Genomic DNA, 23,843 nt, shown 5'->3' on the forward strand with positions numbered 1-23,843 from the left:
GTAATCTGTTCTGATGGGTTTACACTCTATACTTGTGAAAAGATGAATTACTATACAAAATGCAGGGCAGGAACCATTTTGCCCAGCAATAAGTATTAGTCCCTTTTTAAAGTTTTATCAAATTATTCAGCTATTTGATTTACAGACTGGACCGTTAAGATTTAATTTCTGACTCCCCCTCCTGATGACTTACTGGGTAAATGTACTAAATCCAGTGCAGTACTAAACCAAAGGTCCAAGGCTCAGAACCAGTTTGTGCTGAATTAACTGTGCTCAACTAGAAAATAGTAATGCGACTACAACTGGCTAAAATGTATGAACTAGGTGGAGCTAAGGAACAGATAAGAAACAGGATGGTGCTGGATGGCGTTGCTGTCCACAGCCAAACAGCTTGCTGATGATCACTGCCTAAGCCCAACATGAAAAATGTTTTTTTGGCCAAAGTACTGGAGGGCTGCTGGAATATCAAAGTGAAAAGGCATGAAGACAATTAGAGGAAAAATCAAGTTGCTGAATAACTGGAATTTAAAAAAATTTAAATCAGAGGCACAAATCAGTAAATTCATGGAAATTTTAGATATGCTACAGATTTTGTGCACAATTTATGTAGTAGCATGACTGAACTAATGCCAAATCATAAAACCATGGTTGAGTTTTAAAACTAGTGAAACCATTACGATAAATTTCAGAGCTCTTTTAGGCCCTGCAATCTACATTTTAGGGATATTTATTTGGTGCTGAATTGTTACAGTAATCCTTAAAAATTGCCCAGACAAATTCCTTATTAGAAAGCTCATTCTCTGTTGCACCGGCAAGTACAAAGTAACCACAGGCAAGCTTTAAATCATTTTATAAACTAATTTCAACACCTCTCTTAGAACAGCAACACCACGTCACTTTGTGCCTATTCTAAAAATCTGGCTTAGCCTTTGCAGACAAGGTCTGACAACCAAGACTGCACAAAGTGCAAGCCAGAACAAATACAGGTATTATACTGACCTTGTAACTCTGACATTAAGCCAGTACTACTCATGGGGGTGTGGTGCCAAAAGAACTGAGTCAGGTCAGAAATGGCATTTGTGGCTTGGCCACTGAGACTGTGAAGCACAGTTTGAAAACAAAGCTACTTTTGTTCCTACAGCATTTATTGCAAGATACTTCAAATTGTACTGTAATTTATAAAAAAAATTAAATTCTGCTTCCCAGATGACTTAATGGGTAAAAGCACCATCCAGTGTAGCACAAAAACAGGTCCGTACTCAATTTGTGCTGAGATAGCTGATCTCAACTGGAAAACAGTAGGCCTTCTTCAATTGGTCACAATGCCTAAATTAGGGTAGGGAATGGACATCAGATGAAAGAAGCATCAGTGCCCTTCACAGTCTAACAGTTTTTATTGACCAATCACTGCCTTTGCTCAACATGAAGAATAGCTGTTTAGCCAAGGTACCAGAGAGGAGTGAAGATAACCAGGGAAAAAAATAAAATAGCAGAATTTCAAAAGTGACTTAAAAGGTTAGTTTGATGACAGCACATTGAAAACTTTCAGAAAAACAGATTTAACTACCCACAGATAAATTTGCAATGCAACCCAAGCAGCATGAAAAATGCAAAGTTTTTGAGTACAGGAGATGGGAGAGAGAAAAGCCTCAACTTACCGTGGCCTTCTAAAGGCAAGGCCATACTGCTGACATGCCAGGCCAACAGTGGGGGTGTAAATAATTGGCATAAATTTTTCAATGTTGGAAGTGAGCACTCTGTAGAAAAGTTTTTCATTTCGATCCTGCAGAGTCATTAGGATAATATATCTGTTGAGGCAAGCAAATTGAGGAAGATTACAACAGGCAACATTTAAAAGCTCACTGATCAAAATTGGCTGCGAGATTCATTCAGCAATTCCAACTGCTTTCAATTTTTACTGTTTTTATTAAGAAAAATAAACAAAATACATAGAACCATACAACAATTATGGCGCAGAAGAAGCCATTCAGCCCGTCGTGTCCATGCCATTCGAAAAAACTAGCCACCCAATCTAATCTCACCTTCCAGCACCTTGTCTGTAGCCTTGAAGGTTACAGCACTTCAGGTGCATGTCCAGGTAACTTTTAAAAGAATTAAGTGTTTCTGCCTCCACCATCATTCCTGGTAGCGAATTCCAGACACCCACCACCCTCTGGGTGAAAAAGCTTTTCCTCATGTCCCCTCTAATCCTTCTACCAATCACCTTAAATCTGTGCCCCCTGGTAACTGACCTCTCCGCTAGAGGGAAACAGGTCCTTCTTGTCCACTCTATCTAGGCCCCTCATAATTTTGTACACCTCTATTGAGTCACCCCTCAGCCTCCTCTGTTCTAAGGAACACAACCCTAGCCTATCCAATCTTTCCTCATAGCTGCAACTTCCGAGTCCTGGCAACATTCTTGTAAACCGTTTCTGTACTCGCTCCAGAGCAATTCTGTCCTTTCAGTAATGTGCCACCAGAACTGTACACAATACTCCAACAGTAGCCTAACCAGCATTTTATACAGTTGCAGCATTAAAATCCTGCTTTTGAATTCTATACTTCAGCCAATAAAGCATTCCAAATGCCTTCTTCACCACTCTATCTTACCTGTCCTGCCACCTTCAAGGACCTGTGGACATGCACTCCAAGGTCTCTCAATTTTTCTACCCCTCTCAATATCCTCCCATTTATTGTGTATTCTCAGGCTTTATTTGCCCTCCTCAAATGCATCACCTCACACTTTTCTGGATTGAATTCCATTTGCCACTTTTCCACCCACTCAACCAAACCATTGATATCTTTCTGGAGTCTATGGCTATCCTCTTCACTATCAACTACATGGCCAATTTTTATGTCATCAACAAATTTCCCAATCATGCCTCCCACATTTAAGTTCAAATCATGAATATGTAGCACAAACAGCAAGGGACCCAACACTGAGCCCCATAGAATGCCACTGGAAACAGCTTTCCATTCACAAAAACATCTGTCGACTACTGCCCTTTGTTTCCTGGCCTTGAGCCAATTCTGGATCCAACCTGCCACATTCCCCTGTATCCCATGGGCTTTCATTTTACTAACCAGTCTGCCATGTGGGACCTTGCCAAATGCCTTACTAAAGTCCATGTAGATCACATCCACTACGCTACCCTCATCAATCCTCCTTGTTATTTCCTCAAAAAACTCAATTAAGTTAGTAAGACATGACCTTCCCTTAACAAATCCATGCTGACTATCCCTGATTAATCCGTGCCTTTCTAAGTGATAGAATCTATTCTGATGGACAGGATAAACTATCAATTTACCCACCACCAAGGTCAGACTGACTGGCCTATAATTATTTGACCTACCCCTCACACCCTTTTTAAATAATGGTATAACATTCGCAGACCTCCAATCGTCTGGTGTCTCTCCTGTATCTAGTGAGGATTTGAAGATGATCCTCAGCGCATCTGCTATTTCCTCCCTGGTTTTCTTTAACAACCTGGGATGCAATCCATCTGGCCCTGGTGATTTATCCACTTTCAAGGATGTCAGACCTTCTAGTACTTCTTCTCTCATTATGCTTCTCGTGTCTAACATTTCACACTCCTCCTCTTTAATTACAATGTCTACATCAACCCTCTCCTTTGTAAAGACAGAGACAAAAAACTCATTCAGAACCCTGCCCACATCTTCTGCATCTATGCACAAGTTCCCTTGTACATCTTTGATAGCCCATACCCTTTCCTTGGTTATCCTCTTGCTCGGAATGTACTAATAAAACATCTTCGGGTTTTCCTTGATTTTACCTGCCAATAATTTTTCAAATCCTCTCTTTGCTTTTCTAATTTCCTTTTTTACTTCACTCCTGCACTTTCTATACTCAAGGCTTTCTAAAGTATTAATAATTTTGTGATTGTCATAAGCTTTCTTTTTCTGCTTTAACTTACCCTGTAAGCTTCTAGATAACCAGGGGGCTCTAAATTTGGCAGTACCACCCTTTATCTTATTGGGGACATGCCTATACTGTGCCTGTAGTATCTCGCTTTTGAATGCCTCCAAACTGGTTTGCCACTGATTTTCCTTCAAGTAGCTGTATCCAGTCCACTTTCGCCAGGTCACCTCTCAGTTTCTTAAAATTTGCCTTTCCCCAAATTAGAAATTTTAGTCTCGTTTTATCTTTGTCCTTTTCCATGATTATGCTAAAACTTACTGTATTATGGTCACTATCTCCAAAATGACACCCACTATTACTTAAATGTCCTACAAGGTGAATAAAAATACATACTTCTTAAATGAATGCTCAATATGTTCATTTGTACATGACTATTGAACAATTTGGTGGACCAGATATGGTCTTAGCTGTAAAATTAGATCATGTTCCTGTGTGGGATTGATGCATAAAGCAGAAGCTGCAGTGAAGAGCAGACAGTAAAACAAATCCAGAAAAAAAAACACTGCAGAAGCACTGGAACTCAAAGACAAATAGAAAATGCTGGAAACTCTTATTAGGTCAGGCAGCATCTGTGAAGAGGGAAACAAAGTTAACCAGGAGAATTGGAACCTAAAAAACAGGCGAGTTTGGCTCAGGGGCAGGGGGAGTGGGGCATTAAAGCCTTAAAAATCAGATTTTTGACCCAAACCTGCCTTCAACATGTCCACTTGCAGCTTTAACTGAGGCCAAAAGGTGGTGGGCAAAGTACCTGTTCTAAGGAGGCAGGTTGGTACTTCAAATTTGATAATGAGGCTGGCTAGTCAATCCGCTTTCAAACTTTAACTATGGATGTTATCATGCCAACTGGCTTTGTTGAATGATAATTTTCTTTCATCTACTGTCTGGAGATCATACAAAGATACGATTTAGGAGCAGGAGTAGGCCACTCGACCCTCGTGCTCGTTCCGCCATTCAATACGTTCATGGCTGAACTGATTACTCCTCATTTCTACCTACCCCCGACAATCTTCCACCCCCTTGCTTATCAAGAATCAATCTACCTCTGCCTTAAAAATATTTATAGACTGTGCTTCCACCGCCTTTAGAGGATTAGAATTCCAAAGACTCACGACGCTCAGGAGAAAATAATTTCTCCTTATCTGTCTTAAATGGGCAACCCCTTATTTTTAAACAGTGACTCCTAATTCTAGATTCTCCCACAAGAGATCTGAATTTATATATTTATTAAAGGCATTTTAAAAAAAACAGCTAAAAGGATGATTTTGTTGACAGCTTAGTATGGTCACCTAATTTGCAACACTGTATCCTACCTTGCAAGGCTTGTGAGGAGGGAGACGAAATGTCTGCCCATATCCCAGCAAGAACCAAGATCCAGGAAGTTTCAGGGAACTGCTTGTTCTTTTTAGCAAGAGAGAAATATTGCTAACTGCTATGTTTGAATCACTGAGTGACTGTCATGTAACAAGTCCCTCCCCATCTGCGGTTTTAAGCTGGTGTTTTCTCTGCTGCAACTGAACTCTGACACATGCAGACCTAAGGGGGGGGGGGGGGGGGGGGTGAGGGGGTCCCTCTCTCTCTCTCTCCATTTCAGCTTACAGGTTCGAACTCTGCCTGTTGACTGACCATCTTCGCATACTCCAGTTACAATCAGGAACCCAGTTGGAGGGAATCACCCACATCGCTGTCTCCAAGAGACCCAGCGAATCAGTCATTTACCTCTTCAAACTAAAAGCATCAGGACCACTGAATTCAGCTAGAAGCCAGCCAAATCATCAAACTCCACAAACTCTAACTCAACCAATTCTACCTTTCCCCACTCTGTAACCTATTTGTGTGTGTATAAACCGCTAGCGTGTGTGAGTGAAAGTTGGCGCCTAGTGTATTATTTTCAGTAGTGCAGTTTGGGTATCATAAAGTTAAACTCTTTCTTTGTTAAACTCAAGAAAACCTGTTCGATTACTTATTTGCTATGATCATAACAAGAACCAATCAAACAGCTACCGAATTGGCCAGTACATCCACTTTAAAAAAGAATCAAACCTATTGTAGTCAAACAAGGAGAGGGAAAAGAGGGAAGCCCTTCAACCCCTCCTCACTTGACCGTAACAATAGCCAGTTTTCCAGAACCTCGAGAAAGCTGGCAGCAACATCCAGGCGAGGGCTTGGCGGATCCAGGTGGCAAGTGCCTTTAGATTTACCTCTTGGATCCAGTGTGCCAACCTGAGCATCCCCCGCGATCAGACACCCTCCGCCACCCACCCCTGACCTTCCCCACAAGGCTTCCGACCTCGCCCCACAACACCCCTGATTTCTCCCCCACCACCACCTCCAAGGCCGATTCCCACCCCTGCAGCCCCCAATTCCCACTTGTTCCTCAACCTGCATCCCCAGGCCTCTGACCTACCCCACCTCTCCCGTACCCCAGGATCGCCAGTCCACCAGATTGGCCCCCCTCCCCGACAATCGACCCCAATCAGGCTGGGTTTTCACATAAGAACTAGCTGGTAACATCACGCACGTGTTACCGAGTTAAAACTCCGCAGCTAGCGGGGAATCCAGATTTTCTGACCCCACTCATTCTGGTGGTCATCAATGAGCTGTCATCAGAACTGCAAGATGTCAGAGAAAAGCTTTTGAGCAAGTACAAAGCCAGGGAAAAGAACAAAAGGGACAGATCTGTGGTAGGGAGAACAGTAGGAGTGAAAAGAGTAATGACGGTGCACGACAAAAGGAGGCTATAATTAGACAAATATAGAAACATAAAATGATTCCAGAGGAGGAGTAAATAGTTACAGCAGAATAGCCGAGGGGAGGGAAGCACAGAAAGTCTGGCAAAGAGAAGACTCCTGTGGTCAAGGAATGCGATGGAGAAAGACAGGCAGACCCCAGAGGCAAGGATCACTCCGACCACTCTGCCAATCGTGTACCAATAAGGGATGCCCGACCGAGCATCAGTCCATATCTCCTCCACTCCCTGTGGCTCTGTTGTGGACAACCTCCATTACCAACACCTGCTATGTGTTGTGGCTGTAGCCTGCCGGACTGAACATTGAGTTCAATAATTTCAGAGCATGACAGCCCCCCATTTTACTTTCATTTTTAGTTATTTTTTCTTCCTTTTTTTTTTACATTCTTTTTAACATTTTTTACAATCTTTTTTTGCATTTATTTCATTTCATCTTAGTTTGTTCAGTTTACTTACCCACTGTTTTTTTCAGGTTTGCACTTGCTGCTGTTCAATTTTCAGTGTATTTACATCTAATCTGTACTAATGCTTTGTCTTTCAACACACCATTAACATATTGTTTGCCTTTGCTCCGTGACCTTTTGGTCAGCTATGTGGCCTGGTCCAATCTGCACCTTCTCCTTTGTTATCTCTTGCCCCACCCCCACCTCACTTGCTTATAATCTGTGACTTTTCTAATATTTGTCAGTTCCGAAGAAGGGTCACTGACCCGAAACGTTAACTCTGCTTCTCTTTCCACAGATGCTGCCAGACCTGCTGAGTGATTCCAGCATTTCTTGTTTTTGTTACAGATTTCCAGCATCCGCAGTATTTTGCTTTTATTATATACAGTATTCCAGGTGCGGTCTCACCAAAGCCCCGTACAATTTTAGTAAGACTTCTTAATTCCTGTACTCCAATCCCCTTGCGATAAAGGCCAACATGCCATTTGCCTTCCTAATAGCCTGCTGCACCTGCAGGTTAACTTTGTGCGTTCCTTGTACGGGTACCCCCAAGTCTCTCTGAACATCAACACTTACCAGTTTCACACCTTTTAAAAAATATTCTGCTTTTCTATTTTTACAACCAGTGAACAACTTCACGCTTCCCGACATTATACTCCATTTTCCATCTTGTTGCCCACTCACTTAACCTGTCTATATCTCTTTGCAGCCTCTCTACATCCTCCATGCAACTTACCTTTCCACCAAGCTTTGTATCAGCAGCAAACTTGGATACATTACTCTCTGTCTCTTCATCCAAGTCATTAATATAGAGTGTAACTAGCTGAGGCCCCAGCTCTGATCCTTGCGGCACCCCACTATGCACTGCCTGCCAACTTGAAAATGCCCCATTTATGCCCACTCTCTGCTTCCTGTCTGTTAACCAATCCTCTATCAACGCTAAAATACTACCCCCAACACCATGAGCCCTTATCTTGCCTATTCATCTTTTATGTGGCACCTTATTGAATGCCTTTTGAAAATCTAGGTATACTACATCTACTGGCTCCCCGTTATCTACCTTACTAGTTACATCCTCAAAAAACTCAAATAAATTTGTCAAACAGGATTTCCCTTTAGTAAAACCATGCTGACTTGTTCTAATCATTCTATGTTTTCCTAAGTGCAATGTTAAGACTTCTTTAATAATAGTTTCCAGCATCTTCCCAATGATTGATGTTAGGCTAACTGACCTGCAGTTCCCCGTTTTCTCTCTACCTCCTTTCGTGAAAAGCAGTGTAACATTTGCCAACTTCCAATCTGACAGGACCATTTCTAAATCTAAAGAATTCTGGAAAATCATAGCCAGCGCATCCACTATCTTTCTGCTATCTCTTTTTGAACCCTAGGATGTAGGCCATCTTGTCCCAGGGACTTGCCAGATTTTAGTCCCTCAAGTTTCTCCAATACTTTTTCTCGACTGATATCTATATCCTTAATTTCCTCACTCTTTTTTAGCCACTAGGTTACTGCCTATTTCTGGTATGGAACTTGCGTCTTCTACTGTGAAGACAGACACAAAATATTTATTCAATGCTTCTGCCGTTTCCTCATTCCTCATGATGATTTCTCCTGCCTCTAAGGGACCAACGTCTACTTTAGCTACTCTCTTCCTTTTTATGTACTTCTAAAAGCTCTTACAATCTGTTTTTATATTGCTGGCTAGTTTACTCATTCTATTTTTTCCCTTTTTATCAACTTTTTGGTGGTCCTTTGCTGTTTTCTAAAACACTCCCAATCCTCAGACTTTCCACTATTTTTTGCAACATTGAAAGCGTCTTCTTTTAGTCTAATACTCTCCTTAACTTAGAGTGAGCCACGGATGGGTCTTTCTGGACAAGTTTTTGTTTTTGAACGGAATGTACTTTAGTTGAACCCTTTGAATTGTTTCTTTAAATGTGTCCCACTGTTCATATATTGCCATACATTCCAGTCTATTTACCTAAGTAACCTTAGCCAGTTCTCCCCTCATACCTTTGTAATTGGCTTTGTTTAAGTTTAAGATTTTTGTTTGTGATTGAAACGTGTCACTTTCAAACTTAACATGAAATTCAATGGTATTATGATCACTATTTCCCAGTGGATCTTTTACTATGACATTGCTTATTAACCCTGCTTCATTACACAATACGAGATCTAAGATAGATTTATTCCCTAGTTGGTTCTACAATGTATTGCTCCATTGAAAGCATTCAACAAATTCATCTTCTAGACCACTGTTGCCAATTTGATTATCCCAGTCTATATGCAGATTGAAGTCCCCCACAATTAATACATTACCTTTTTTACATGCTCCAATAATTTCCCATTTAATGTTCTGTCCAATAATATAACTACTGTTAGGGGGCCTGTAAACTACTCCCACTAGTGTTTCCTACCTCCTGCTATTCCTAATTTCCACCCAAACTGATTCTAATTCATGATCTTCTGAGGCCAGAACCCTTCTTATTAATGTCTTTATGCCATCCTTTACTATCAGGGCGACTCCTCCTCCTTTGCCATGCTGCCCGTCTGAAATATTGTGCACCCTGGAATATTTATTTCCCAACCTTGCTCTCCTTGTAACCACGTCTCAGTAATGGCAATTAGATCTAGATCATTTACCTCTATTCGTGCCACTAGTTCATCTATCATATTACAGATGCTTCATGCATTCAGATAAAGGAACTTCAATTTTATTTTTTTGACCTCTATTCCCTGCAATGGCCTTATTTGCCAATGTACAATTTTTTGTTTAACTCACTGTCCCTTCCTATCCCATTCTGTTGGGAGTTACCCACATCACTATCTTGCTCCGATGCTCTGACCTCTCTCTTTGGATTTCTAAATTTCCCTGTACCAAAACCCTTCCCCCCACCTCCCCCCCTTTATTTTAAAGGCCTGACCACGGCCCTAGTTATGCAATTGGCCAGGACATTGGTTCCAGCCCGGTTCAAGTGAAGCCCATCCCAACAGAATAGCTCCCTCTTCCCTGAGTATTGATGCCACCGCCCCAAGAATCAAAACCCCATCTACCCACACCACTCTTTGAGCCACACATTTAGTTCTCTAATCTACTTGACCCTGTGCCAATTTGTACATGGCTCAGGTAACAATTCAGAGGTGATTACCTTTGATGTTCTGCATTTTAGTTTGGACCCGAACTCCTCAAATTCTCTCAGCAGAACATCATTTCTGGTTCTACCTGTGTCATTGGTTCCCACACGGACCTTGCCAACTCAATTCTCCCCCTCCAGGTTCCTCTCCAGCCGTGAGGAGATGTCCTTAACCCTGGCACTGGGCAGGCAACACAGCCGTCGGAGCTCCCTCAAGCTTGTTGGCAATCTGAACATAATGCGATAAACTCCAATTATATTATAAAACTTGACTGAAGACTGTTATCTGCCAGCCTTGATGCTCAATTCAACATCCTAGTTAACTAAACATTACACAATAAGCCCAGTGTGCCAACAGGAATAATAGCATTCACTTGGTACAGCTAAAGTCTTACAGTTGTATCACGTTCAGACAAATATATAACCATAAAGTCTTTTAACTCACAATAACCTTACAATAGTGTGTTATGGAAACCGAAAAGCTTGAACACAGATGTTTATGGAGAACTGCACATTCTGTTCATGTTTAGTGTTACTTTGCTGAGAATTATTCCAAAGGCATCAGAAAAAACACACCTCCATGAAGGGACGACAGCAGTATAAATGGTAAAATAAAAGCAAAATACTGCAGATGCTCGAAATCTGAAATAAAAACAAAAAATGCTGGAAATACTCAGCAGGTCTGTGGAGAGAGAAGCAGAGCTCACGTTTCAGGTCAGTGACCTTTCATCAGAACTGGCAAAGGTTAGAAATGTAATAGATTTTAAGCAAATAAAGCAGGGTGGGGACAAAAGATAACAAAAGGGAAGGTGTTGCTAGGACAGAAGGTCACAGAGAAAAACTGACCAGAAAGTCATGGAGCAAAGAGTGTGTTAAAGACCGAATAATGAACAACCCTGGCCAAAAGCACAAACATGAGAAAAACATTGGGCAGACACATGGTAAAAAAAATGATGAAACAAACTAAAATAAAATAAAAATAAAAAAGGAGGGGACCAGTCATGATCTGAAATCATTGAACTCAACGTTCAGTCCGGTAGGCTGTAGCGTGCCTAATTGGTAAATGAGATGCTGTTCCTTGAGCTTGCGTTGATGTTCGCTGGAACACTGCAGCAAGCTCAGCACAGAGGTTTGGACATGAGAGCAGCAGGGTGGGAGGTGTTGAAATGGCAAGTGACAGGAAGCTTAGGGTCATGTTTGCCGACTGAGCGAAGGTGATCCGCAAAGCAGTCACCCAATCTGCGTTTGGTCTCCCGAATGTAGAGGAGACTGCATTGTGAGCAGCAAATACAGTATACTAAATTGAAAGAAGTACAAGTAAATCGCTGCTTCACCTGAAAGGAGTGTTTGGGGCCTTGGATAGTGAGGAGAGAGGAGGTAAAAGGGCAGGTATTACACCTCCTGTGATTGGATGAGAAGGTGCCTTGGGAAGAGGACGAGGTGTCAGCGGTAATGGAGGAGTGGACCAGGATGTTGCAGAGGGAACGATCCTTTTGGAGTGCTGACACAGGAGGGGAAAGGAAGATGTGTTTGGTAGTGGCATCACACTGGACATGGCAGAAATGGCAGAGAATGATCCTTTGGCTGTGGAGGCTGGTGGGGTGTAAAATGTGGACAAGCGGAACCCTGTCGCGGTTTTGGGAAGGAGGGGAAGGGGTGAGGGTAGAGGTGTGGGAAACGGGCCGACACGGCTGAGAGCCCAGTCAACCACAGAGGGGGGGAATCTTCGGTTGAGGAAAAAGGTACATATCAGACGCGCTGTTGTGGAAGGTTGCATCATCAGAAGATGCGTCCGAGACAGGAGAATGGAATGGAGTCCTTACAGGATGCAGGGTGTGAACAAGTGTAGTCAAGGTCGCTGTGGGAGTCAGTAGGCTTATAAATGAATATTACTAGACAGTCTATCCCCAGAGATGGAGACAGAGAAGTCGAGGAAGGGATGGGAAGTGTTGGAGATGGACCATGTAAAAGGTGACAGAAGGGTGGAAATTGGAAGCAAAGTTGATAAAAGTTTTCTAGTTCGGGGCAGGAAATGGCACCTCTACAGTCACCAATGTATAAATGGGCTCGGCACATTCCAGGTAGCAAATATGTAGAGTCTGCAATGAAGACAGAAATACTGCACCAAGTGGAAATTTTTCAATGTCTGAGACACACAAGGAGGTCTTTGGAGAAGTTTACATAAAACACAAAGTCTGAAACTACATTCATTGTTACTGTGGTCTGAGGTGGGAGAGGAGAAAGATCACACTTGATGCATCCAGTATATGGTGTAGTCTGTGGTATGTGATTTGTGAAACTAATATTGCAGAGCTGCTAAAACCATAAAAGTGGATGTTATTGGTGCATTAGAGAGTACGAGAAAAGAAAATTTAAGATACGTTAGTTTTTGCATATAATTGAGAAATGCAAAATCACTTAGGAATTGCAAACAGCTTTTACTATAATAGATGATGCTGAGCCCACAATAATGGGAATGGTGAATATGCTCTTCAGACATTCTAGCAGGAAAATAGCTAAATTATTTTAATAAGAGACACGGCCTGGATTCTTACAATCAGGATAAACAGACTCTTAAAAGTGGTTAGCTAGTAGGACCTTCGTGGATTTCATGGAGAATTTTAATTTATCTGGCTAATGGACCAGGACCCTGCTCACATCACTAGAACATTTGTGGGAGCAGCAAAAGTATTTTCATCTGACAATGTGTACTCAAACTTCTATAGTTCTACAGCAATTCCAATCCAAGTCGAGCATCCACATATTTCAACTCATTTTGATAGGGTATGTCATGTGCATGCAAAACAATCCTCATATTTTGTTAAGTATGTCACCTCTTCTGTGCAACATCCCCCACACCTCCATTTATACCTTGTAGAAGCTCTGTGTTACAAGAACAAATTTATTTGGCTTGCTTTATAATGTAGTGTTAAAAGATAAATTGAACATGTATTTGTATAGTGCCTCATGTCCTCACTATATTTCAAAGTGCTTCACAACCAATAATTACTTTGGAAGGGCATTCAGTGTTATGTTACATAAGCAAATTCTACAGATAACACAAAACAAATGATGAGTTAATCTGGTTTGGTGGTGTTTGAGGGAGGAATTTAAAAAAAGACTAGCATTTATTTAGTGTCTTGCATAGTCTTGGGATGTCCCAAAATGTTTCACAGAGAATTACTTTTTGAAGAACAGTCAATGACATGTAGACAAACACAGCAGACAATTTGTGCACAGCAAGGTCCAACAAATAGCAATGACCAGTTAATCTGTTTTGCTGGTGTTGGAATAAATGCTCACTCGGACACTGGAAGAACTCTTATGACTTTCTTCCAATAATGCCAAAAGATCTTTCACATCACTTCAACAGGCAGATGTAACTTTGAAATAACATCTCATCTGAAAGGCAGCATCTTCAACAATGCTGCACTGAAGTATCAGCCTACATTATACGCTCAAGTCGTGGAATAGGGCCCAAACATGCCTCCAGCAGCTCGACTTCTGAAATTTAGGTGGGAATGTGCCAAGGTTGCACTGCTGCATTCTACTTCTGATTAACATTATTTCACGAGAACGTAACTGGAACACCCTGACTGCAGCAATTGAGGTAATCAGTTAGTTGCTGAGAATCTCCGTCTGAAGAAAGTGATCCCTCATTGAGTGCCACTGTCCCCACAACCTCTGGCTGCTGTTGCAGCTTGTTAGATGGCTTGCAATGTTTCATCGCTTATCCTCCTTTATCTACACATCTACATAAAAGACACCAGAGATGTAAAATATATTATGAATGTTTTGCCAACAAATGTGTTTGAGCTGCAGCTCAAACAATCAGCATGAAGATCAAAAAGTATATGACTGTGAAAATCAGCTTCTGAAAATATCATTTAATCCACAGACTAAACAAAATAAACTGATTATATCTAGAACTGTTCAAAGTTGTGAAATGCAAGAAAAATTTCCTCCAGCAGATCAGCGTTCCCTCATCCTTTCGGTCAATGCAGGAGGACAAAGTATTAATTCTGGTACAGGAGATATAGCCGAAGTAATTAATAGCGAGCAGCTACATTTTCAAACTTCTGAAACTTTGAATGAACATGAAAATCATACAAAGATACATTCAGAAGACAATGGAGAAATAATTCTTAACAACAGGAAATACGTTCATCCACTCAAAACAACTAAATTAGCAGAAAATATTTTGGATATTAGCAATTTTTTCCCCCCCCGAGAGTCATAAAATCAGCATGGCACAGAGGAGGACACTTGGCCCATCGAGTCCACGCCGACTCTCTGTAGAACAATCCCATCAGTCTCACTTCCCCTGCTCAATCCCTGTAGCCCTGCAAGTTTATTTCCCTCGAGTGCCCATCCAATTTCCTTTTGAAATTATTAATTGCCTCCCCTTCCACCACCCTTGTAGGTAGTGAGTTCCAGGTCATTACCATTTGCTGTGTAAAACAGTTCTTCTCCACATCCCCCCTGCATCTCTTTGGTTAAATCTGTTTTTATCCTTTCAAATTTATTTCCGACTTCCATCATTTGCCAGTTATACTGCATTTCAATGTTTCTTCCCCTTTCCCTACAACATTTCTGCCCACCACATTTCAATTTTTCATGTGTCCCTTAGAATAAAATGAGTAAGAGATTATATGCACAAGCCTTCAACTCCATTTACGGTATACTGAGAAACTTCACAGCCCTAGATTTGTCTTCCAACATTGTTCCACTTCCAGGTCTGCCTCTAATCCACATCTGCTTTTGTCCCTCACTCACTATCTATCCCAACAGTTTTTTCTTCATTTCCACTTCTTGCAGACACACCAACCTGAAGGAATTATGCCTCAAGACTCTCTTGCTGCTTGGGCAGCAGGTTCTGCTCCCTTATGGCACCAGGCCCAGGATTCCAAAGCACTGCACCGAGCTTAAAAAAAGGCACACTCCCACCCTCCCCTGGCACAGCTGACACACATGTGGCAATTTCCACCCCCCCCCATCTGTCATGGGGGGTTAAGATGGGTGGCTAAATTTTTTTAAAAATTGGAAACCCAACCCCACGGAGAAATCGGTCAGCGATTATAATATTTAAATGAAGTTGTGCACGTATGGTTTAGCATTAATGTGGATTTAATGGCTGTGGACCAGCTTACTGAGGGCTTGGGAAATCTGAATGTTGAAGGGAGCCAAGAACTCCCAGATCCAACAGGTAAGAGCTTCCCAGTGTCAAAGTGTTGGTCAACACCATAACAGCACTTAAAGACTCACTAGTAATACAGCATCTGGTAACTGATGTCTCAGCATCCATTGCAGCACAGGCAAAAGTCACTCAACATCTCAGGGCTGCAGTGGAGCTCAGACTGAGGTCATGAGACCCACGGTTGCTATGCAAACGCAGACAGCTGCCATCATGGCCATAGATACCATTGTCCAAAGAGGCTTGCAGGGTCTCACAGAAGCCCAACAATCTGTGCTCCAGAAGATTAGCAGAACTGCTGAGGCGCTGCCCCTGGGGTGTGGCAGTGGCTCCATGGTGCATGAACCTGCTGCCCTCTCTCAGAATGACAGTGTCTGTGTGCCCACGACTGCCACTCCACCAGTGCCTCTGCTGACAGTGCTCAGCCAGCCAGCGCAGACTACTGACACCCATGCCAATGTGGAGCCATCCGAAGCCCACGCCAAGTTAGCAGAAGCACTCTCTGAAGACATTTGGTGGGTACAGCCTCCAACTGAGAGCCCACCTCTTCCCCACTCTCTGCACAGCTTCCCCTCTCTGCTACCAGTGCTCCATCTCCAAGTACTGATGCAGCTCAGGAGGAACTCCACTATAGCCCCCCCACCATCACTGAAAGCGGGCTTTCTCCTGACAGGCCTTCCAACACCACTAGCCTCCTTGTCAAACGCATGTCCAGCTGTGAATGATTAAGAACGGGAGTTAACAGACCTACGGTGGTACTACGTGGCCAAACTTTGCGGCCCCTGACTTTAAAATGGTTAATTAACAAAAAAAAAATCTCCCTTTTCTACATTTGCCATTTGTCTGTTGAATTACACGTCACATCCACGGAGGGAACAGTGATGAAATATGAAATCAACTGTAGGAATTATGAAATAAAAGTAAACTGCTTAACTAAGCTACAGGAAAATGAACAATTTGCTACCTGGTAACATGGGGGGGGGCAGGTAGTGGTCAGATGATCCTGATCCCTTCCTGTACTGCCAATCAACATGTTTATCAGTTGAAGACTGGACCATTCACAATGTCTGGAATCGCCTTGTGAGGCACATGTAAAACAGCCCATTCCATGCTAACAACTCCTATTAAAAATTATGCTCGCAAAGGCTTTTGCAGACTGACTCCGAAATCAAGGCTAAGAAAAAAGGTGTGAAATAACACATATTTATCAAAATGGAACACATTCAGACACCATTACTTAACAATGGGCCCCACAGCCTGGAACATTGTATGAACACCCAAGTGGAGAGCATCTTGAGTCACTTGACCAAAACACAGCTTGTTTAGGGTTTTTCTTTAAAAAGTAATTTCTCAGGGAGAGCGAGACAGAAAGCCATTCCAGCCAGATAAGCTGTGAGATCGATCCAGCGAAGCAAAGAACGCTGCTAGCATCACCTTTAAACTACTGAGGCAGAGAGATTGCAAGGTGACCTCAAAAACTCCCCATCTGAGAAAATGAACCAGGACTTCCACCATCAACTTCAGACCGAATTTTAACCAAAGGAGTCTGCAACCTTTCATTAATTCCATAATAAGGAACATACAGGCCTGCAACGCAATTAAAAGTTCCTCCCGGAAAACCAAGAACGTTTCAAAGTGAACTCCCTTTATAACAATCATTTGCGATAGTCAGCACGGTTTTGTGAAAGGTAGGTCGTGCCTCACAAACCTTATTGAGTTTTTCGAGAAGGTGACCAAACAGGTGGATGAGGGTAAAGCCGTGGATGTGGTGTATATGGATTTCAGTAAGGCGTTTGATAAGGTTCCCCACGGTAGGCTATTGCAGAAAATACGGAAGTATGGGGTTGAAGGTGATTTAGAGCTTTGGATCAGAAATTGGCTAGCTGAAAGAAGACAGAGGGTGGTGGTTGATGGCAAATGTTCATCCTGGAGTTTAGTTACTAGTGGTGTACCGCAAGGTTCTGTTTTGGGGCCACTGCTGTTTGTCATTTTTATAAACGACCTGGATGAGGGTGTAGAAGGGTGGGTTAGTAAATTTGCGGATGACACGAAGGTCGGTGGAGTTGTGGATAGTGTCGAAGGGTGTTGTAGGGTACAGAGGGACATAGATAGGCTGCAGAGCTGGGCTGAGAGATGGCAAATGGAGTTTAATGCGGAGAAGTGTGAGGTGATTCACTTTGGAAGGAGTAACAGCAATGCAGAGTACTGGGCTAATGGGAAGATTCTTGGTAGTGTAGATGAGCAGAGAGATCTTGGTATCCAGGTACATAAATCCCTGAAAGTTGCTACCCAGGTTAATAGGGCTGTTAAGAAGGCATATGGTGTGTTAGCTTTTATTAGTAGGGGGATCGAGTTTCGGAGCCACGAGGTCATGATGCAGCTGTACAAAACTCTGGTGAGGCCGCACCTTGAGTATTGCGTGCAGTTCTGGTCACCGCATTATAGGAAGGATGTGGAAGCTTTGGAAAGGGTGCAGAGGAGATTTACTAGGATGTTGCCTGGTATGGAAGGAAGGTCTTACGAGGAAAGGCTGAGGGACTTGGGGTTGTTTTCGTTAGAGAGAAGGAGGAGGAGAGGTGACTTAATAGAGACATACAAGATAATCAGAGGGTTAGATAGGGTGGATAGTGAGAGTCTTTTTCCTCGGATGAGGATGGCAAACACGAGGGGACATAGCTTTAAGTTGAGGGGTGAAAGATATAGGACAGATGTCAGAGGTAGTTTCTTTACGCAGGGAGTAGTAGAGGTGTGGAACGCCCTGCCTGCAACAGTAGTAGACTCGCCAACTTTAAGGGCATTTAAGTGGTCATTGGATAGACATATGGATGTAAATGGAATAGTGTAGGTCAGATGATCGGCGCAACATCGAGGGCCGAAGGGCCTGTACTGCGCTGTAATATTCTAATCTAATTCTAATCTAATCTAAAACTCGAATTACATGCTACCCTCTACTCTATCTTTTCTTGTGTGTGTGCATATGTGCGAATGCGTGAATGGGTGAATGGGTGAGGTTGCGAACATTTTGGGTATTGTTATACGAAATAGCTATCTTTTTTTTTTAAACCGACAAGAAAACCAGTCCCTTTACTTGACCCTTAAACAATCAGGGACTAAAATACTATTTTTAACAATATTATCTGCCGTCAGTTGAGAAGTGCAAAGTGGAAGCCAGCCACACCACTTCCCACCTGTCCATAACACATTCTTATTTTCTAGCAATTACCTACTTGTCAAGATCATTAGTCTTGGTCTCGTAGCTTTTAAGGACGCGGAGAACCTGAACATCTTGGGTTAAAAAACATGGTGGGAGCAGACCATGAATTCCAAGCTGCAGCCTCTCTTCAAGACTAAACGCCATACCCTGCAGAAACAAAAATTTCCAAAATAAAATTACACTTTTACAAAGGTGTGCTGTAGCCTGGCCAAAGAATTTGCACCAACAAACAAATAGCTCAAGTGGGAATATTCTTAATCTGTGGAGACAACTGGGTCAATATTAACCTCCCGACAACAGGTAAGAGAAAGGGTTCAAATTTAAAATTAGGGAACACAACCTCAATCCTGCTGCATACAAGCCAGTTGCAAATTTAACGGCAGCAGGTAGCGTGCGAGTGCCCTATCTTGAGAGGCAGAACACTTCATTGCAATATTTAAATCAGGCTCCCATGGTGCATTTATGAGCCGGATATCCATTTAGCAGCCACAGGTCAGGATTCCCAGTACTCAGGAAATCCAGCAGTGAAACTGACATCGGACCTGCCAGCAGGTAAATGCTTTTTCAGAGCAATCTTTGTGGGCCAGGAGGAGCAGCAATGCTTTCCCCCAAGCCCCTCAAGCAAAAGTTTGACCTCCCTTCAGATTGTGGCCTCTTTTCGTTCCCACAATCGGATTACGTCCTTCCCTTCCAACCCCTGATCTCCAGCCTACCCCATGATTGAGCAAACCTGTCGCCACCCCCCCATAATGCCTAACCTCGAGCCTGAGTTGCAATTGTGCGACACAGGCACAGCTGCTGCTCCAACCCCCATTCTTTCCCTCCCTCATCATTGCTGGACTCTGAAACCAGCCCCTAACATCAAGCCCTGATTCTTTGCTCCCTCCCCAATTGACAGGCTCTGAAAATGTTTGATGGTTCAATGAGAGCTAGTTATTCAGAGTTTGGCACAGGCATCTTCACATTTCCATGAAGAATATTACATAACCTTTGTAAGATACAAAGAACACCACCCCCCCCCACCCCCCCTCCCCGAACACCGATATGTGCTCTCAATTGCCACAAACCTCCTGCTGCTGGCTTTTTAAACTCAGCAGCTGGCTAGGTTGTCAATCAGCCACCTGCCAGACAGGAAATGGAAGAAGAAAACAATAATGAGCTCCTGCCATTGAGATTTGGCAGGACCTTCATGTTCCCAACACCCTCCCAGTAAATATTGGAGCCAACATTTTTTTCCAATCATTTATTAATAAGGATACTTATTCAAATATTAGGTGGTATAACACTGCAGTTGTTTCCAGATGGAGTAAGCACAGAGGTCTCTGACTGGACCCTGATAACACAAAACTCAGAAACTGCACTGGGAGATAGATACAAGCAAGCAAGCTGCTTTTGTTAATGCCTGAGCCATGTCCTACAATATCTGATTTTTAACTTGACATTTGAACTACTGGGAAAGAGATACACATGCAAAAGTGTGTGAGATTATTGGCCACAAGTCATTAGTAGATTGTTTTAATCTGCACGAAGTATTCAAATGCTGCAGCTTTTGCACTCCTGGCATAGGCATGCAGATCAGATTCAAGCATAACAACGTACTTGGATCTATTTTGGTCATAATTTTGCAGAGGAGAGACTGCCTGGCAACATCTCTCCAGTGATGCAGAGGATATACTCTGATATGGTACGCTATCTTTGAGTCTACTGTTCTGCAATGCTTTTACCATACTGAATACAAAGAGCAAAGTTTGGTCTTCTCTGCAGGCTTTCAGTCAGAGCTGATATTCAGTTACTGGGAAGATAGAATCTGTGAAATACTACAACTGCCAAAAGCAACAAGCAGGTCCAAACTGTGCTGAATATCCCAACTCTTTTATTAGCTTTTTCAGGCCACGTTGCCCCAAAATAGGTCAGGGCAAGTCACTGAATGCTCATAACTTGAATTTAACATCACTTCTGTTCCTTTACATTTTGTTACAAAGCCAACAAGTCAATAACACGGTTAAATGAGGATCTGAAATGTTTACATGCAATCAATCTTCATGTTTGCTATATTTTATGGTTTAGGTTTAACACTACAGATTTGGTCAGAGTTTAGATCAAATATTAATATTCAAGATAAGCAACATTGATGCAAGAAACAAGAAAAATGAAAATACAATTCTAATGGATCTTATTCTCCAAAAAATCAAAGCAAGAATATTTCAGACAAACATGAAGGAATGATACATTTTATTTGTTTTTTAAAAAAAATGTGGTTTCTAATGTTCTCATTCCTCCAATCTGTCAGACCACTTATATGGTTAATCTAAGCATGCTCCCATGCAGCCAGTCCTGGCTGCCTCTTTCTAAATTGGCTGAATTGAAATGTGGTACAGTATCAAAGTACCTTTATCATAGTGGGATATCTGGGGATAAAAAGTTGAGATGTTTGACATTATTGAATGTGTTTTTTGAATATAATGACCTCATTTGCTTGGCAGATTGTTAGTGGCAAAATTGTAATAGTAACACAAATTACCAACAATTATAACTACAGTATACTGCTATGTTAACTGAAACACAATGAATATGCTTCAAGAACAGCAAGAAATATTCAAAGTTTGCTTATACATTAATCATAAGCTGTTTCAGAGCCAAAGACTTACTCAACTCTCAAAATATGTAATGCCACTAATCCCTCACTGCTGTTAGATTCATGCTTGTTATTTCCTCAGTTTTTGCTTCTCTTTTCTTCACCTCAATATCACTCTAATCCAAGTAGGGCTCCATGGTAATAAAGTACCTCTATCACTCAGTAGAATGAAAAGGGTGCTGGACCCACCCTTCATTATATACATTGTGCAGTTAGAAGTAGATCCATAGAAGAGCTTATAGCCACTCCAGGCGCTGCTCCATACACCACTGACCACCTCCAGGCGCTTACCCATTGTCTCTCGAGATAAGGAGGCCAAAGAAGAATTAACAGGTCAGGTGTCCACAAAGGAACTCTGGTCAACAAGATCACTAGTTTGAAGGTGGGAACAGAGGTATAAAAAACAAACACCACTTTAGGTGGATTAGAATGTTTTATGGTATCATGGAGGAGTAGAGGTTTCTCATTAGGAGTGATGGTCTAATATAACATCCCTTTATATTAAAGAGCTATTTCAAGTAGAATTTAGGGTAGCTTCTATAGCACCAATGGCAGCAGACAACAATGAATTTATAGTCCTGCACATGCAAATTTGTTTGAAAGTGACTAATAGCAACTTTTAAGAAATACACAAGAAATTGGAGCAGAAGACGACTATATCGAGCCTGCTCTACCATTCAGTACGATCATGACTGATCTTAGGTTTCAACTCCACTTTCCCACCAACTCGGGGCATCCCTCGATTCCCTGAGAAGCCAAAAATCTGTCTATCCCAGCCTTAAATGTGTTCAACGATGGAGCATTCACAATCCTCTGGGATAGAGAATTCCAAAGATTCCCTTTGAGTGAAGTAATTTCTCATCTCAGTCCTAAATGATCAGGCCCTTATCCTGAGACTGTGCCCCCATGTTTTAGATACCCTGACCAGTAGAAACAATCTCTCCGTGTCTACCCTATCAAGCCCCTTCGGAATCTTCTATGTTTCAATGAGATTGCTTCTCATTCTTCTAAACTCCAGAGAATAGAAGCTCAATTTAGTCAGCATCTCATCATAGGACAACCCCCTCATTCCAGGGACCAATTTAGTGAACCTTCACTGTATTGCCACCAATGCAAGTATATCCCTTCTTAAATGTGGAGGCCAAAACTGCACACAATACTCCAGATGTGGTCTCACCAAAACCCTTGAAGTTATAAAATCCTTTTGTGCTCAGTAATTTTGGTGCAGTGGCCATGCAACATGCAACAACTGAATCCGAAAAGACAGCAAAATGTTTATCAAGCAACAAATAAAAACTTTTCTCCATCATCCCGAGAAATATTGGATATGATGCAATGTTTAAGCATATTTGGACGATCAATTGCAACTTACACATTCCTCCAGTCTATTTTATTCTCATTCATTGAAGAAACATATTATCAAAAGACAGGACCAAAGTTTGATCAATCCAGGTGGGAGCTAATTTAATTGTGGATCATAGGTTTTTATGGGATTCTTGTTCAATCCATATCATTTCCCTAAGCGAATGTGGCTAACAGATCATCATGATCTGGATCCACAAAGCAACGGATACTGGCGGAAGGCGAAGTGGTGATTACCAACGGATATAAATACGGATGTGAATTTTGTCAAAAATAATAGGTTTGCTTTAAAACACAATAATCACAGAAAAAAGAAAATACTGTTCAGTGTTTGTGCCAAAAATTTCCTCCTGCTCATCAGAGTTCTCTCTTTTGGGAAACATGAAGTATGTTTCTTGAATCCTGGAACTAGTCTCTGAAAAGATTCTTTTTTCCCCTGCATTAGTTCTGACTAAATGTATTTCCTCTTGTTGATGATGGAAACTATGATCAAAGCTTGCTGTAGGACTTGCAGCTTATCACAATCTGTGGAACAGATCTTTCTGAGAATTTTCACAACAGCCACAGAGCTGATTGCCACATTTCATGTTCATTTGACAATTTTTCCACAGGAGGGATTTGGAAAAGATGTTGCTTCAAATGTTGTGTTTAAAATTTAGTGTATTCATGCAAGTGTTTTTTTTAAGAAAATACTGCAGGGGTCTGAGTCAGTACATAGTTTAGCCGATAATAATTTAGGTTCAGTTGCTTCCTCAAAGACTGTAAATAATAAGGAATGTGTTAGCTTGTCTTGTTCCAATGGATAAACACCTCACATCCATCGTATTGGGCAGTATTTGATCACAGCAGTTGGCAGGAGTTCTAGCAAGCCTTCCCTTTCTGGTGTGAACAGAGAGATAAACTACATTACACATAATTTCCCCTTTTTAAGAAAAATGAAAACAGGCTTAACCTAAATATCAGTGTATAACTTTAGTTTACAGAATGCAAACTATCCAGCTTCATCAAATCAACATATTTTCACCACAGCATCCTTCACAGCATTCCTTCCCATTTCTAATTTGTGTAGTTGCAATTCTAACACCAAAGGTTTTTCCTCTGTTCAGTGGATATCCAAATTATAATGCTATCTATTGTGCATGAAATGCTTCATCTTAAGAGATTAGCATGGGTCA

The 23,843-nt window shown here is 41.8% G+C and overlaps 1 protein-coding gene across 1 annotated transcript in view; it reads right to left on the bottom strand.

Moving 5' to 3' along the window:
• The window catches only part of LOC137371408 (NADP-dependent malic enzyme-like), a 216,695-nt gene that overhangs the window by 128,740 nt on the left and 64,112 nt on the right, over positions 1–23,843 (bottom strand). The window contains exons 3-4 of the mRNA XM_068033969.1: positions 18,685–18,818; positions 1,659–1,808 (exon numbers count right to left, since the gene is read on the bottom strand). Of these exons, the coding sequence (XP_067890070.1) occupies positions 1,659–1,808; positions 18,685–18,818 (284 nt within the window). The remainder of the gene's footprint in view (positions 1–1,658; positions 1,809–18,684; positions 18,819–23,843) is intronic.

Source organism: Heterodontus francisci, chromosome 6 (genome assembly GCF_036365525.1).
Source record: "Heterodontus francisci isolate sHetFra1 chromosome 6, sHetFra1.hap1, whole genome shotgun sequence".
NCBI classification, from domain to species: Eukaryota; Metazoa; Chordata; class Chondrichthyes; order Heterodontiformes; family Heterodontidae; genus Heterodontus; species Heterodontus francisci.